General features: G+C 37.5%; 1 protein-coding gene across 1 annotated transcript in view; it reads right to left on the reverse strand.

The window, feature by feature from the left end:
- LOC145788409 (complement receptor type 1-like) overlaps nucleotides 1–17,868 on the reverse strand; it is a 42,833-nt gene that overhangs the window by 21,308 nt on the left and 3,657 nt on the right. Inside the window, exons 5-33 of the mRNA XM_082600176.1 lie at nucleotides 16,693–16,763; nucleotides 16,170–16,352; nucleotides 15,421–15,544; nucleotides 15,074–15,156; nucleotides 14,050–14,226; nucleotides 12,639–12,821; nucleotides 12,167–12,346; nucleotides 11,641–11,771; nucleotides 11,481–11,565; nucleotides 10,995–11,195; nucleotides 10,549–10,722; nucleotides 10,078–10,296; nucleotides 8,755–8,877; nucleotides 8,259–8,438; nucleotides 7,885–8,061; nucleotides 7,233–7,483; nucleotides 6,656–6,809; nucleotides 6,293–6,469; nucleotides 5,868–6,133; nucleotides 5,126–5,282; nucleotides 4,766–4,942; nucleotides 4,307–4,551; nucleotides 3,477–3,630; nucleotides 3,219–3,395; nucleotides 2,599–2,825; nucleotides 1,723–1,879; nucleotides 1,393–1,569; nucleotides 718–938; nucleotides 177–336 (exon numbers count right to left, since the gene is read on the reverse strand). Coding sequence (XP_082456302.1) covers nucleotides 177–336; nucleotides 718–938; nucleotides 1,393–1,569; nucleotides 1,723–1,879; nucleotides 2,599–2,825; nucleotides 3,219–3,395; nucleotides 3,477–3,630; nucleotides 4,307–4,551; nucleotides 4,766–4,942; nucleotides 5,126–5,282; nucleotides 5,868–6,133; nucleotides 6,293–6,469; nucleotides 6,656–6,809; nucleotides 7,233–7,483; nucleotides 7,885–8,061; nucleotides 8,259–8,438; nucleotides 8,755–8,877; nucleotides 10,078–10,296; nucleotides 10,549–10,722; nucleotides 10,995–11,195; nucleotides 11,481–11,565; nucleotides 11,641–11,771; nucleotides 12,167–12,346; nucleotides 12,639–12,821; nucleotides 14,050–14,226; nucleotides 15,074–15,156; nucleotides 15,421–15,544; nucleotides 16,170–16,352; nucleotides 16,693–16,763 — 4,991 coding nt within the window. The remainder of the gene's footprint in view (nucleotides 1–176; nucleotides 337–717; nucleotides 939–1,392; nucleotides 1,570–1,722; nucleotides 1,880–2,598; nucleotides 2,826–3,218; nucleotides 3,396–3,476; nucleotides 3,631–4,306; nucleotides 4,552–4,765; nucleotides 4,943–5,125; nucleotides 5,283–5,867; nucleotides 6,134–6,292; nucleotides 6,470–6,655; nucleotides 6,810–7,232; nucleotides 7,484–7,884; nucleotides 8,062–8,258; nucleotides 8,439–8,754; nucleotides 8,878–10,077; nucleotides 10,297–10,548; nucleotides 10,723–10,994; nucleotides 11,196–11,480; nucleotides 11,566–11,640; nucleotides 11,772–12,166; nucleotides 12,347–12,638; nucleotides 12,822–14,049; nucleotides 14,227–15,073; nucleotides 15,157–15,420; nucleotides 15,545–16,169; nucleotides 16,353–16,692; nucleotides 16,764–17,868) is intronic.

Here is a 17,868-nt window from a genome sequence, read left to right on the forward strand (position 1 = left end):
CTACTATACGCAAAGCTGCAGTAATAAATTTTATTGCAAGTTTTTTCGAGGGTATAGAGCTGAGAGTGATTTTATACCACACGGCTTATGGCAAATTGTTTGGAAAAGCTGAACTGCCGTTGCTGGATGAAGATTGTAAACAAGAGTATGTCAACTAATTTCATGGTGCAACTTACTAGTGCAATACCCAATGCCACTATCCCACTGTGCGTTTTCGTTACATCGAGTTCGCTGTGACAAACCAGCAAATAATTCATATCCCTCGTCACAGGAAACAGAGCAAATAGAATTGAACATGTGACCCTCCGTGCACGTAACGAAACCGTTTAAATCAGCCTGGAAGAAGAGAGACAAGATTTACACAAAAGGTCTTGATTGGTTCAAAAACAAATCTAAAGCATTCCAACATATTAAAACACCGAAAGCGATCTTGGCGCGGAGACTATGTATAAGTTCATTTCAAAATGAGCTTTCAAAAAAAAACGAAAAAAAAAACGGTCCACTTCATCCATCACTATATCTTTATTTTTGTACATACTAGTTCCCTTTGAAAAAGCTTCTAATTGTGAAAAGAATAGCATATGCAAAGTTCTACGTTTCTGCTTTTCAAAAGTTGGAAAACCGCTTGACCTTCGTTGGTAAGTTTTAAAGAGTTAATTGATATCCAAAGTTACTCTGTTAAAACTCTTCATTAGTATTTGTTTCACATATTCCTACCCGGATTAAGTTAGCATCGTCTGATGGACAAATCTTCTTTTCACACACTGCTTTCTCCTGACTCCACGATCGATCCTCTTCGCAACGCGTCCTCTCTCCTCCAGCGGTAATCTCGTATCCAGCTGCACACCGATACTCGCACACAGATTGGAAGAGATTTGCATCCGAACATTCTGTTGTTCCATTGACTATGTTGAGGTATTCTTCGGAACATCTGATCTCTTGAAAATGTTAAATTTAAGTATCAAAAATAAGATAATGAAATCTGTCAGTTAGTGGGTGGACACTTTCATAACAAATTACCATAAAATCCCTGACAATAGGTGTATAAAAGCCAGAAACAATAGTATGATCTGTTATTCTGAACATTTTAAAATGTGAAAAGTTGCATTGTGTCTTGCTAGACCTATTGCGAAATGTATAAAACCTATGAGGGAAGTCATAGCCAGTTATTCAAAACCTTGTAAGACTTATATTTTGCGAGGTCAAGTAGACACGAAACCCACAGTCACGTGGACCGAGCTATATCCTCAAAACATGTTCATTAAAACAGTGAACTGAAGGCAAACTCTTCTATTTTCATTTTTATAGAGTATCCACCCACACACGTCATTCGTATCTACCCACAATTACAACATATGCAAAACGTCCCAACTCCAAAACTCTTGTATTTACTTTGGCATCGTGGTTGTGGATTGCTAAACATCCGGTCTGCCTTGCAGACGGTATCCTTGCTTCCAAGCAACTCGTATCCCGAGTCGCAAGTAAACGAACAAGTGGATTGAAACCTGTTTTCATCTGAGCACATCACATCTCCGTTCGCAAATTCATCAAAAGCTGGACAACGGATCTCTAATGAAAAAATTATGCAGGTTGTTTAATAATTACTGCAGGTTGATTAATATTCTATTAGCTTATTTATTTTGATTTACATAGTTGTATGTTGACGTCCCATGTCAGCATATATCGTACGAGTCACAAAATATAAAGAGCATAATATCTTACTCCTGCAAGTTCCAAAAGCATCTCTCCACATTCGATTAGCTTGGCAAACTGTTACTCCTGTGCCCTCTCGTAGCTCGTAGCCCAAATTGCAAGTCAGACTGCATTCGGACTCGAAGCGATTTTGATCAGTGCATGATATACTCCCACGCTCCAGCGCCTATGTACAAAGATAAAAGAATTAAAATTGCAGATTGCAGTTACTCAATAACATTTACAAACATCATTATGAAACCTGTCAGGGCAGCATCCACATCCAACTATAAAACAGTTCACAAAATCTGATGACGCGTATTGTTTGTGAAATGTTAATGCTGCTTTGGGCTTGTCAACCGCAAACAAGTATGAAGTTAAATCTTTTAAAATTCAACAAGATAATTTTTTAGCGTAAATAGGACATATACCGTATTTACTTGATTGTAAGCCGCGCTTGATTGTAAGCCGCCCTTGATTGTAAGCCGCATGTGATAGTGTTAAAAAATTAATGTAAGCCGCCCTTGAATGTAAGCCGCAAATACTGTTTACACGCAAAGCTGAAACTGTTTACTGTTAAGTACCATAAATAAAACTGACTACTCCTTTTTTTCTTTCGAATGCACGTCATAAATGCATGTGACAATTTAAAATGCACGTCACAACTTCACAATTGTCGGCAACAGACAACGCAGTACAGCAAAACATCTAGGGCAAAGTCGACAAGGAAAAAGGCAAAAAGAAAAAAGAAAAAATGTAAGCCGCCTTTGATTGTAAGCCGCCCTTGAATTTAAGCCGCAAACATGATGGAAAAAAAAACTTTATAAGCCGCGGCTTACAATCAAGTAAATACGGTAACTATCGCTGGGCAGAAATGATCTTTGTCGACAATAAAACGTAACTTACTGTAAGAATGATTGGATCCGCTTGAGAGCAACGAATTTTTGTACAAGCCGCTGGTTCAATGGCATCCCATCTGTAGCTGGAGAGACAGACAGCAGCAGAAACACTTGTAGCTGTCAATTCGTAGCCGCTGTTGCATGCATACTCGCAACGAGATGCGAACTTGTTTGAGTTGGTGCAGCTTGCTACACCGTTCCGAAGAAACGTATAGGAAACTGGACACGTAATTTCTGTCAAAAAATGAAACATGTTGAATTTTTCAGCGATGCTATTGACCTTTAACAACGTTTATTTAATGCTCAACGGCTGTGCAAGTCTTGGAATGCAACATCGCGCTGTTCTTTCATTTAATGTTTTCAACAAACGTTTTCTATAAAAAAATAACTTCAAATATAACCACGGTATGTTAGTGTAATGCAGTGGGCCTAGCGTCACACTGACTAACTACTCCATGAACTTAGTGGAGGAAATAATGTTATTATTATGGATTGAGTGATTGAAGTGATTGTCTTTATCAAATTGTCTATAAACAGCTGTAAGTGCACATGGCAAGATAATTGACATCGTTAAGCTATGTGTCAAATAATTTCTGTTAAAGTTTGCAATGAAATGTTAATACCAACCTCTGCAAGTTGGTTCTTCGTTTGAAAATGTTCTATCCGATTGACAACTGGAGGAATTGGATCCTATTCGCTCGTAACCAAAGTTGCACTGGAAGGTACACACCGACTTAAATCTGTTCCCATCAGTGCAGATCATCGCTCCGTCCCGTGGTCTGCTTAGCTCGGGGCATCTGATTTCTAAAAATAATAGAATGGTTAATTATTCCAAAGCAAACGGCACTTTTTATTGTTGATACATTATCGGAAAACAGTACAAACTTTGACAATATCCAATAGTAGGCGCCCAATCAGCTGTTGCTGTGCAACGGGTTCTGCTCGGTCCAATCAGCTGGTAGCCTTCCTTACACGTGACCGTACAAACTGAACGGAAGAAGGTTTTCTCCGTGCAAGACACCACACCGTTCTGAGCTGCCTGGAATAAAACAAAATAAACGGTAAACGCATTACACAAGTAGGGTTACACAGTGGCGTACGTAGATAATTTTCTAGGAAAAAGGGTTTTGAAAAATGTTTACACATGAGACTACGCAAAAATTTTCGCAACGCTGAATTGAGCTAACATTGTCCAGGGATTCATAGCATTATGAATCCCTGACATTGTCATTGGCTCGCAAACGCATCTTCGAAAGATTGGGATTCAAATTTAGTGGGACTGCATTGAGAGACAATTTTGTTAAAACAAGTGTAGAAGTCAATTTTTTGCACATAACGAAACGAAATTAAATTGAAAGAAAGTTTGTGTCAAACCGAATAACAATATTTTAAATACTTCACGATTTACAACAAATTAAAAAATTTAAATCTCATCGCAACTAAACCAAGTTAATGTGACCAAAGTTAAAGCGAACAGCCGAATAAACGGTAGAAGTAGTAGCCTTTGATCCCCACAACCTAACCTTTGTATATGTCACTGCAACTACAGTACAGTATCATATACTGTAAGCATGTAAAAACAACTAGCCTACATGGTAGATAAATTTATCTACATACGAAACGCAATGGACAACGGCGAGGTCACTTTTGAAAACTCACAAAATTCACAAACGTTTAGTCTCTTTCTTTTTGCAGCTATGAAAACAAGAACTTACTTTAGTAAGAGCGCCGTCATTGACAGAACATCTCTTCCTTCTGCATCGTGGGAGCGAACCCCCCCATGTTCTATCAGCCATGCACATGAGCTCAGCTACGTTATCAACAACGTTAGATGCTGAAATGCCAATCATTTCAAAACCAGGATTGCAAACGTAGACGCAGCGGGACCCGAACCGGGACCCATCAGAACACGTGGCATTTCCATTGATAAGAGTTGTGTGATTTTCTGAACATTCGATCTCTAGAAAAACGAGATGCATTAAAATGCAAAAAATCACTTGCGCTGTTGTTATTGTAACAACAATCCGTTGGAAATCATCAGGAGTAGTGATGTTTTAAAAAATTAAAAGCTTAATTAAGCCAAATACAATAAAAGATTAATTAAATTACAAAACTCGGCATGAACAATGATTTAAACATGACATTCTTACGAAATCTGATTGTAATTCACTTACTTCGGCAGTACGGTTGACGGTTGTTGAAAGTTCGGTCAGACTGACAGGTTGAGCTGCTTGCTCCTATCAAATCATAACCAGGCGAGCACTGGAAGTTGCAAGTCGACTGGTAAAAGTTCGTATTACTGCAAGTCATCCGGCCATTCTCAAACTCATCAAAAGCTTGACATTGCACTCCTTAAAGCAAAGCAAGCTAATGTAATACAAGGTTGGCGTCGTTTGTTAGACTAAAAAAGATCCCTCTGAGCAATTATGGATAGTATAACGTGTTTAATTTAAAATATTAGTTATTGTTAAATTGTGCGACTGCTATATCCACCAATGTTATTGCAGAAAGCTGTATAAATGATAAAGTCTTACTTGTACATCGGCCAAGCTGGTGAGACCATTGCCTTGTTTCTGTGCATTGAGTGCTGTCACTTCCTTCAACGATCTCATAACCTTCTTCGCATCTAAACCGGCACACAGATAAGAATCGCTCGCCATCGGTGCAAGAGATGCGACCGTTTGGACGTTGCTGCAACGAAATAAACGCATTTTGTATAGTGGAAGTTCTTAGCTTTTGGTTTATAAGGATCAGTTTCTCACTGATAGTTTCAAACTCTTTAGCAAACAGAGCATATATTACGGCTGCGACAGGTATGTTTTATGGATTTTTGATCAATATTGATTGGGTTAATATTGAGCCAAGTATGAATTAGTTTCATTTTTATTACCAAATAAAGTTTCTCTCAGATCGAATATCAATGCCAAAATATTTACACCACTTTTGTTAGAAAAAGGCTAAAAATTCTACTAAGATTGAAAAAAAAACACAAGCAATTCTTTTGTGTTGTAGATACGTTGGTCGTTGATACATCTGAATAAACGTTGATTTTATGTGCATGGGCTTTCAAGGTAAACGACATTCGTAGCAGCAAACAATGATTACATAGTTTCACGGCGTTTTGTTTGAAAATCACTGATCTTAGCAACTAACAGAACTTCAATCAAATATCCATCTAGGGCTCTAGGCTACTTGCTTAGACAACAACTCTGGAACACCCTTAGACTATTCCGTTTCAAACCAATAGAATTGTTGACTGGAGCTAATTTTACTTACACGATCCATCACAGCTACACGCGGCACACAACTATGTTTGACACATATTGGTTTGGCACTGCTCCACAATCCACTTGCAAGACACCTGTAGCTGACCACACCAGCAGAATTTCTTGGTGAAAAATCAGAAATTGATCGTATGCTCGCAGCATCAAACTGGTAGCCAGGATTGCACCTCGATGTACACTCCGACCCGAAAAAGTGTTCAGCAGTGCATGACACGGCTCCCTCCTTGAGTGAGGTCTGGGACTCATCACACTGGACAACTGCCAAACACAAAACGAATGATTGTGGTGATGCAATGATATGTTGTTTTATAGCTGAAAGTAGCCAGTAGTGTAGGCGTTGTTTAAACTTTGCGATAATCCTAGTCCTTTTTATCCTCAAACACAAAAATACAAACAACTTTTTATTCATTCTCGTACTTTGACAGCGAGGCCTTCTGCGATCCCATGTTCTATCTGATGTACAGGTTGTGACTGCGCCACCTATCAGGTTATATCCCTCCTCACATGCGAACCTGCACCGGGATCGATAAAGGTTTGAGTCTGTGCAAGTGATCTGGCCATTCAGTAGTGGGGCATATTCCGAGCATTGGATTTCTGTAAGGTTACACACATTTGTTACCATGATGTATTTACAATTAACAGTTCTGCTATCTTGCTTTTACCGCATAGGCCTGGTTTCTATTATATTTGTAATAATATTTTGTCAAAATGTCTACGAGTGGCCTTTGGTAACTTAAAAGCAAAATAACACTAATATATAAATCACAATATATTTCTTACTTTCACACCGACCGAGGCTTCGTGACCATGTTTGAAACTCTGTGCACGTGATTCGTTTTGGGCCACTGACTTGATATCCGATCTGACACACCATGGTGCAGACCGACTCGAACAGGTTACCTTCTGTACATGATACTGCGCTATTCGGTCTTTCCTGAAAATCAAGTTTCTATGACATGCACTCTTTACCAACTTCTTTTATGCTGCTATGTGGATTATCACTAGGCCTAGTAGGCTACAAATGAATACGCTTTGTCTAAAGCCAAGCCTTCACCGTATTTTTAATTTTGCATTCGCAGTTTCTTCGACTGCTGTTATGATGGTTTTTAATATGATTTTAAGAATTTTTTCTTTTCGTTAACATTCACTGGTCTAAAATTAGGCATGTCGATGCAATTACACACTCATCACATGAGCCATAAAAATATACGAGCTTCAAGTATATGCGATATCGTATAACTAACCTACGTGTTGATATTATTGAAAATGAACTTTTGTGTTTTGAGATGAAAAACGTAGTTCACGAAACTGATCAAATGACTCATTAGTTTACGACCAAATAAGGCTAAACGCTTACCGCAATCATGCTTTCGACTGTCGGCTTGCATGATGACTTCACGCATCGAGGTGGTTCAATCGACCAAGTGCCATTGCTTCTGCAAGTACCAGATAGCCGTTGGCCTATCCTAATCGGGTTTTGTCCTTCAGTGGCTTCATACTCGTATCCAGGATTGCAGAAGTAGCGACATCGTGATAGAAAGAAGTTGTTATCTGTGCATTCCGCTCGACCCTGGGTTATTTTTGTGCCTTCTTCAGGGCATCTGATTTCTGCAGCACACAAAGTAAACATCAAACTTCACACATCCAAAAATGAAATTCATAAGACGTTCAACAATAAACTATTAATAAAAGGTTTAATCGTTACCACCAAGATTACGTTATCTCGGCGTTAACTGTTGTTTAAGTGAATGCAACACTAGCCTATAATATGAGCGATGAAGTCGTGTGGCATCAGTCGAAGCAAATCACACTGGCCTGACTTTGCAGGTAGGCTACTATGTATAGGCTATGCTGATTTTTTGTAAGCCTGAAAAGTTTGTCATTTTTTATGCATGTAGGCCTACAGTATTTTCTCTTTGGCAACAATCCCTGTTAGTCGTCATATAGCCGACTACGCGTCGGAGGTAGGCTAACTCAGCGAGTAGTTGCTATGAAACCTAAGTACTTACTTCTACATCTTGGCAGTGGGTTGCTCCATGTTTTAGTGGACAAGCATTCTGTTTCACTTTCTCCAACTAATTCATATCCTTCATCGCATGAACTGCTACATCTTGATTGAAAGACATTACGATTGCTACACGAAAGACTTCCATGCATCGGGTTTTCAAGGAGAGCGCATCTGATTTCTACAACAAAGACACAAGAGTATAACAAACACAATTGTCATTAACCACAGCAATAAAATAAAACTGCCGAAAATTTTTTAATTGGAAATTTACCATAAAAATTGCATAGAATCTCACACAACGTCATTTAAAACCTTTGCCTTCATTTATTGACAAGCAGCGGAAGAGCATTAAATGTTTTAATTAATGGCACGTACTTCTGCATCTTCCTTGATTTTTGTTCCACGCTCCATCTTGGCGGCAGGTTAGTTGACTTGGTCCGAAACGTAAATCATATCCCACAATGCAAGTGAGGCTGCAACGGGAACCAATCAGATTCCTGTTCGAACATTCTATCCCCAAGCGGTCATTTTGCTTCAATTCAGGACATACCGTCACTGTACAGAATAACAATGTCAAATGTTAAAATCATGAATGATATAGCCTACTCAGTGATAGATTTAGGTGGAAACGAGCAAAGATGTCACATCCTCCCATAAAGTAACTTTAATCACATTACATGCTTTTCCGTTTAGGCTACATGCATTCAGGAGACTATGTGACCCTAGAAAACTACAATGAGTATTGTGATGATAAATGAGAAAACTTGTTATGCGTTTTATTATTTGTTTGATTTTTTTCAATGCTTTTGAGCAGACGGTAAACTTGAATTCTTAAAAAAGACCAAGTACAATAAAAAAAAATTGAACTTACGCATGCAAGATTTTCCATCTGCTCCTAGTTTGTAGTTCTTTCCGCAACTACATCGGAAGCTTCCGTCCACATTTGTGCAGTTTTGCTGGCATCCTCCGTTGTCTGTTTCACATTCGTTTATATCTGGAAGAAAACAACGAAATGAGATCAGCCTCTGCATTTAAACAAGTAGAACTCATTCCGCCATTTTTGGTCTGATCCGCATATAATAACAATGATAAAACATGAATTTAATTAAAAAGTCAACAAATCGTTAAATGTACAATTCAACGACTTAGCTTACAAATGATGTTAAAAACAAAATGTTTAAAAACACTATCTTTATAACAAAGACAGGCAAGACACAACAATAACACAGGGTTGAGCATTACAACAGTATATTACATATTTACAAATAGTTAGCTAGTTACGGTAGTTACTGTCAAGAAGTAAAATTTATTGTAGTTTATAAATATTTGCAGATTCCTGATGATGTTAAAAACAAAATGTTTAAAAACACTATCTTTATAACAAAGACAGGCAAGACACAGCAATAACACAGGGTTGAGCATTACAACAGTATATTACATATTTACAAATAGTTAGCTAGTTACGGTAGTTACTGTCAAGAAGTAAAATTTATTGTAGTTTATAAATATTTGCAGATTCCTGATGATGTTAAAAACAAAATGTTTAAAAACACTATCTTTATAACAAAGACAGGCAAGACACAACAACAACACAGGGTTGAGCATTACAACAGTATATTACATATTTACAAATAGTTAGCTAGTTACGGTAGTTACTGTCAAGAAGTAAAATTTATTGTAGTTTATAAATATTTGCAGATTCCTGATGAGGGCTTACAGTAAGTTAGCCGAAAACGGTTGAATGTTGAACTATTTGTAAATATGTAATATACTGTTGTAATGCTCAACCCTGTGTTATTTGTGTTATTGTTGTGTCTTGCCTGTCTTTGGTATAAAAAAGCAAACTCTCTCCCGAAACTATACTATCTTTATAAACGAAACAAAGTTTTGTTCGATTTATGAACCGATTATAGTAGCATAACTTTAAATAATATTAGCTGGTAATCTTTAGGTGCATGTACGAAGTGTATTTTATTTTTCGCTACATAACACTCAGTTTCGTATAACATCATTTAAATTATTCACAGCAGAAACTGATCCTTGACTTTGTAATGCTTTGGAACAACAACGAAAACCCTGTACACATGTGTACAGGACCTAAACACTTTCTCAATTTTGCAGATTTAAAATGTAATAATGTAGGCTACAGAATATTAAAAAGTGCAAATGGTAAAGAAAAAAACATGGCGCTTACCATTACAAGTGATATCGTCTGCTACCATCCATTTGCCATCGTTGCTGCAAACTGAAGTGTTTCCTCCTCTTATGTTGTAGCCTGCCCTGCACCTCAACGTGCACTTGTGGTCGGCAAAGTATCGGTTGACTCCCCTCACAGACTGTTGCGGACGACCACAATTGAATGCCAGATTGCGGAGCCTGAACTGTGAAAAGCCCTTTTCCAAGCATACCACACCTAAAATTTGCAATAAACTTCTATTATTTTTTTCTGCATTGGAACAAGACCACTTTTAATTTGTTGTTGTTGTTGTTGTTGTTGAAGCGGAAGGGAGCCATTCATGCGATAACAGCGGATAGAATGAGCCATGCCATTTAATGCAAGATTTCTATCCTGAACCGTATCAAGCGATGTTTTAACAAATAACCTTTTTTATGCAGACATTATTCACCTTTTTTGTTGAATTCATTACGTCACCGTTGAACTTACGCATGCAAAGCGGCACCCGACGATTCCATCTTCCATCAATCTGACATTCAACATCCGGGTTATCAGTAACTTGGTATCCATAGTTACAAACTACAGTGCATTTTGATCCGGCAAACCTTCCGTCAGTGCAGTTCAAAGAGCCACTGGGCACAACTCGATTGTCACACTGCCTCCCTGCAACGATGAATGATTGTTGATAATTGCGGTTGACGAGCACAAAAAAAAGAGTTAGGCCTATTTTAATACAAAGCCAGATAGCAGTTTTCTGTCCTTGCGATAAAAATCTCAACTTCATACGTTACTTCAGTCAGTACGATAACAGAACCATTGCAAGAGCGATAACAATTTTGATTGGAACTTCTTCTAAAAAAGTGCATGGGGCAACAGAATTTTGTTTTGTTTTTGCTTTAATTGTTTATATTACGGTAATGTAACTTTGAACTTACTAATGCATGTTGGGTTTTCTGTTAACCATCTTCCATTTGAATATCCGAATCTATTTCTCAGACACTGGATCGTCGTCCTGCCAGCTACGTAGTAGCCGGGAAGACAACGGAAAGAGCACACGCTTCCAACCTCCCTGTAGTCCCTGGATGTGCAACTTCTCGACAGGCCGTTGGTGAGAGGTCTATCCGGACATCGAGCCTCTGCGCAATGGAAGACTTGCAGATAATGCCAAATCAACAGTAACCTATAGTAGACTACCACATTAAGAAGTAGGCTTCTATTGTGTTTTTTATTTTGGTTAGATATGTAATGAACATTCATGACGAATTCCAGTAGTCACACCGGAAAACACAGACTATATCTGCCCAAAACTGAAAAACCGAAATCTTTCGCAAACATTAGATCTTGCCTTAAAGGCAACAATAAACATAAATAAATTTCAACCATCTTTGCTATGACATGAAGACTACGGCCACAAAACTCACTTTCGCATCTAGGAATGGGGTAGCTCCACCTTCCTGGATATGTGACGTCAGGATCTACATTCCCGGATGGCGCACGGCATGTTATCTGAATACAGGCTGTGTTTATACTATTTTGTTCTGTTGAGCAATCCCAATTATTTCCTAATCCACAATCACTTACCCTCTTTTTGGACCTACGGGGCAATCCATAGCCAGTGTTGCATCGAAATGAACAAACACTTCCAACACCGTTTGCGTTATTGCATGAATATGATCCATCACTGTAGTCTCCAATAGGCTGACAACGAACGCCTGGGTAAAACACGGAGATTACATTCGCGTAACAGTTTACTGCTTCGATAGATGTCGCGCAAAATATTGTTAGTATACGTTTATTTACAAACAGGAAAATTACTTTTTTGTATTATTTTTCGGAATACGCACACAAGTCAAAAAGCTAAAACAACTAAGAAATTTAATGATCTTGCCTGAAAGTATAAAGCTAATGTTTTATTATTGCCATTAAAATGTGAGCTCATGCTTTTAGTAGTCTCTTTCTTGTGTGCCAGCAGTTAAACAGAAAAGACTACTTCACGCAGGTTGCAGTTGCATATGTGGCTTCTGCATAGAAACAATTTGCCGCTGAACACAAGTTTGTTGGCAGGCGGAAACAGCAACATTTGTTATCAAAAGCATGATTTACTCACGTCGGCACTTAGGCGGACGACTGCTCCATTGTTCGGTAGGTAAACACGTGACCGAGCGTCGACCAATTACTGCAAAGCCGTTCTGGCATCGGAAGGAGCAAACCGAGTTAACAAACTGGTCTTTCGAGCATTGAACATAACCAAATTGTGGCTGTGCAAGAACAGGGCTGCAACTCAATCCTGGAAATTTTTGGTGGCAGGTATCAGTATGCAGATCAACAAGCTTTTTTGTAATTCAAATGTTTTGCAAGAATTTAAGTTGTTCAAGATTATAATTAACATGGAATCATTTTACGACAGCAAAATTACGAATCATGGCAATTTCGATAGAGTTGGTTAATAACTTCTTATAGAAATACGTAGAGCTTTGCTTTTCTGCTTCATTGTACGGTATAAGTTTGTTGCGTAATGGTGTTCAGCAACGATAGCTACATCTCTACAAAAGAGTAGTAAAATATTCTTGGTGCTTTACTTATGCATGACGGAGTGTCTCCAATCCATTTGCTGTTTGCACATCTTTGAGTCGAGTCTCCTTCCAATTTGTAACCAACCATGCACGAATACTGACATATTGCGCCCTCTTCAGGCTCAGTAATGTCTTGACATTCCGACAAGACATTTTGGGGCGTGCGTGGTCTCAAGAAGCATCCCTGACCTGAGTTAGAATCAAAGTTAATAAACAAAAAATATAATAAATATTTCACAAGATGCTGTCTCAACGAGGGTAAGGCTCAATCGTCTTCGCGCCGGAGTGAGACGCTTTAATTGCAATATGTTTCAATTGGGTCTTGCCGAATCGTCATCCTGTATATGTGGTTCACACTCCTAAACCGCACAACACATCAAACATCATTCATCACTGTCCCATTTACGGACCTTAATATAGAAATGCCAATCCTACAGTGTTTGATAGCAACACAGTCCAATCGTAGCAGTGTCCGGATGGAATAACGTGAATGCTACCACTTTATAAGCAAGATGAAGAACAACTAATACTGTCTCAAGATACTCAGAAGACAAAATCAACGAATAGAGACAGCTCGTGTTGGGAATTGAGTGGATGCAGATACAAGATCACAAAAATTAAATTTGGAGCAGGAGCAGTTTGTAAATACAATTTCGGTAAAGAGGTGATTTTCTTGAACCATAGACAAATAAAACTCATTCTTATGCGTTTTTTTTTCGATTTTGTTTATGTAGATCAGTTTTGTAATTTCAATTTATGAAAAACATAAGTCAGTTGGTTACTTGAAAAGGGTTGATATGAGTACGATCGAAAACGTTTGCAATTTTTAGTTTATTTTCATGTTATTATGTCATGTTCAATGTCGTGTGGTTGTTAGGTGTTAGTTGTCTACAGTTTGTAGATGTTTTCTAATTTCAAAATAAAAAGATATCTCCTGCAGAAGAGTAGCTTTAAACACTATGACTGCAATTAATTTCTCACTGAGACTTTTCGAAGCAAAACTCGATAACACAAACATACTTGTTTTGATTTTAATTACTACACATGTAGCTCTGATATACCAATCTGCATAGAGATGCTGCAATAGTTTGTTCCTTTAAATCAATAACACAATTTTGAGTGTTAGATTGCAAAGGTTATTTTTAACCCATTTCCTCATGAATCCGAGTTTTTTGTTCATTCCTTCAAGGTAGCTTTCGCTAGGTGTAACTTGAAAGGAATGAATGTTTATTTCGAGAAAAAATAGTTTTTCGTGAAATATTGATGATTTTACTTTTGTCAGTTTAAACTGACTCTAAGAGGATATTTGTCAAACAAGGATTTATGATGTCTTGCAAAGGTAGCCTATTTCGATTTGATTCATGTACCGTCGTAAAGAAAATATAGTTCACAAATTAAACAGAGAAACCTATCTTACGTCTACACTTGGGTGGAGCCTTCGACCATCGCCCGTTCCTTCGGCATGTGAGAGAATCTTCGCCTGTCAGAGTGTACGTTTCGCTACAGGAGAACTTACAAACAGAGGCCAGACGGTTTCCATCGGTGCAAGTCATGACCCGATTGCTGGCCCTTGTAATAATGGGGCACGTGATCTCTGGTGAAGGAAAGAGATGTTGGTTGTTGAAAAAGCAGGATTATTTTGCAAACGTGTGTTCCCAGAGAGAACATCAATTATTTTTCACATTGATTTAACGTGTGCAGACGTTGAGTCAATGTAAAAAACGATTGATTTGCTGTCTGGGTTGTAAACAAGAAAAAGCCATCTCCACCTCATTCGTCAATTACTCAGGAGATATTACGAGCGGACAATGTCATGAATGTAAAGTATTTGCATAAGTATTGTTTGTGAAAAGAATTCTTTATGTGAGGTTGCCTTAACATAAGTTTCTCATCTTTACGATAACCAGAACAAACCAGGTGATGCAGTAAGCATTCTTGAAAAACGACCAACAAAACAATTGCATGAACAATTGCACTGACGACCAACAAAACAATTGCATCTACATGTTTTGATATCTATTGATACTGTATTTACTTACTTTACTATTCCACTTTTTTTGCCTATGTTGTGACGTAGCTACTCTTTTTTACTCTGTATTTTCTTTTATTCTTGAACACGTTTGAATATTTGTAATTTGTCGCTTACGTTTTGTCGCTTAAACCCCCACTACGTACAATAGATCTAATTTAATAGCCTACCATTTATTTTTATCATATGATAGTCAGACATAAAATCAAACTAAACGGAAGTAAACGATTTCATTTATAACTACCATTTCAACGATAAATGGTCGAAGTAGTTTGACAAACGGTTGAATGCAACCAGCAGGCTGCTCATGATATGACACCGCTTCCAAAATTGCATTATTCAATCTCTCTTACGAATCAAATTTCAAAACATGGATGTAGTTACACCCACCGAGTAATTTGTATATGCTTACTTGTGCATTTGGAAGATGATGGAGTCCATTTTCCTGAGCTTGAACAAGTTCTTCTAGATGGACTTCCGGTTAATTCGTAACCACTAGAATAAAACAACAAAACGTTCAGTTTCATAAAAAAAATTCTGTATCCACAAATCGATTGTTATACAACTTTTGAAATCGTAGCAAAATATGAAAGTGCGAAATTTATAGTTTTAACATTTTGAAGCAAGGATGCTTTAATGAAATAAAAATCAATAGGCCTGTCAGTAGGATAGAGCATAAAATATGTTTTTAGTCTAATTGGATCTACTATGATACTCAACCTTACAAAGAAACCTAAGGTTTTCAGTTTTCGTGCTTACTTATTGCAAGAAATGGAACAAACTGATCTCGGCTGATTTGCATTGGTGCAACTTATCCTTCCGTTCCTCGGATTATTCAATTCTGGGCATCGAAAAGGAAGTCTGTTTGGCTGTTTTCGAGGCACTAAAAAATAAAAAATAAAAAATAAAAAAACAAGAAACCCATAGCTCAAAAACAAAAAGCGATGTTGTACAGTTACACCATTGTACAGATGAAAATACAAACTTTTTAAAAGTCTTTAAAAATATCTATTCATGTTATGTCGCCAAAACAATTGCACATTAAGAGATTACCCAGCGTAGACCTATAAGTAGGTTATATCATTTTATTATTTGAATCAGACAAAGCTGCCCAATGTCCAATGTCCAATGTCCAAAACAACGAAATAATACAAACTTGAGTTTAACTTTCTATTTAATTCTGTTTACTTTGTATTTCTATAATCAGTTTACAAAAATTCAATGTCCGTTAAACAAAACTAATTAAAAACAATATTATTGTAATAAACATATTACAACAGAAAATTGTTTCATTCATATTTTTTCTAAGAAACGTATTTCATGCACAAACGCAACAATAGGTTTTTTATTTTCCACGTGGTTATGTTGCGTGGAAACTGTGGGCTGCCGGTTTTATTGACCGTTTTTACTATTTAATATTTTTATTCTATTTTCTCAGAAAGGCAATTTAGAATGGAATTAGTAATAACAAGTTTTCTTTGCCCATCCTAATATTTAACGATCCTTACTTTCAGCAGCGCATCTCGGAGGAGTGATCACACTCCATGTTCCATCCTTCCTGCATATGGAAGAATCAACTCCAATCAAATTCCGTCCTCTATCACAGCTCCACTTACAAATAGACCCTCCCCGGTTGCTGTCTGTGCAGTCAACAAATCCTCCACTGGGTGGTTTCAATTCAGGGAAACAACCTAAATAAAAAACGATTTTGTAAAAAGCAAGCAAACTTCATAAACAACCTTAAACTTTCGTTTTCTTCTTGATTTTTTTAAAGAGAGTTTATCATTTTTATTTTCTGTTGTATTTTTCTATTTTCTTTTGCTATAGTATGCATTTATTTTTGTAGCTCCATAAACAGTAATTTTTCGACTTGAATTTAGTGTTTCAGAAATATAATTAGCTAAGCTTTTGTGTCAAAACCCGAGGACTGAAAGGCTAATAACATTAATTTTCTATAGAATTTTGTCAATATCAACATAACTTTACAACTGACTACACATATATTAAATCCAATATATTTTATGTGCTTACGTGTGGCACAAGGCAGTTCTTGCGCGTTGCATAGGTCACTTTTGCACGCACAAAAGCAAAATGAGTCCCTCCTGAAAACGAAATAATATGTTAGCAACTGAAGTTTGAGTCTCCTACAAGTCGGTTGGTTTTTTTAGTTGGTTTTGAATCTTTATCTTTGGACTGACAAAGCCTTGATAGGTTATTCCTAATAGTTTCGCATATTTGTAGTGTTTTTTTGCCGCAGAGCCGGTTATCGAGATTGACAGAGTGAAGTTTCCGATTGTTGAAGTGTTGTTGCAGAAAAATTATTCCTTCCACTAGGTGCCGCTGAATAGAGAGCAGTTCTTAAAATATGTTGCTCAAGCGCATACACTCCGAGAGTCGAACCAGCGCCACTTAATCTTGAAGCTTCTTCCTTCACGAAGTCACGCACCAGCCAACTGAGTCATCGGGGCGGACAACAAAAGTTGTAAACTGAGCAAATGGCAGCTGAGCAAGTAACAATTAACTGAGCTCACAACATATCAGCAAGTGGCTGAAGTTGACAAACGATGAAACTGAGAAATCTGAAATTTGGCATGTTATAAGTCAGCAAATTCAGTTTAGCAAGCAATAACCAAGCAAGTCCGATGTTAGCTAATAATTTCATTTGCTGACTTGGACAGCAGCTGAAATGCATTTGCTGAGTTCTCGCTTGGCGACTGATTTGACGACCCTGAAATTCTTTATTTGGACGATTTATTTTCATTTTACCAAAAATACTAAATGCAACACCCGTTTAAAATGGAATGTAAAATCATTCTATATTAACTTTTACGCAACACTATTTCAAATTGTGTTCATAGATTTCTCTGTTGACTAGTACATGACGTAATGGCAGCTTTCTTGCAACATATTTCATTTGGGGAAAAAACGTTGAAGGCACAAAATTTGCGAGTTTGTTTTCAAATATTTAGGCGACTCAAATTACAGAAATACACTGATTTCTTCGAATTGGCTCTACATTGTAAGACAAACACCATTTATTTGTCTGCTTTTGCTAGTAGGCTAAACTAAGATTAAACTTTGTGTCGTTACGCCAGTTTAAGTCGACAATAGCTAGAGGTAAGCCCAGGCACATTTAAATTATAGAATGAGAACCTCTGCGTATTGTAGAACTGGTGCAGAGCCATTTGCTGTCTGGGAATTCATCTT

This window comes from Aplidium turbinatum, chromosome 2 (assembly GCF_918807975.1).
Source record: "Aplidium turbinatum chromosome 2, kaAplTurb1.1, whole genome shotgun sequence".
In the NCBI taxonomy this organism is placed as follows: domain Eukaryota; kingdom Metazoa; phylum Chordata; class Ascidiacea; order Aplousobranchia; family Polyclinidae; genus Aplidium; species Aplidium turbinatum.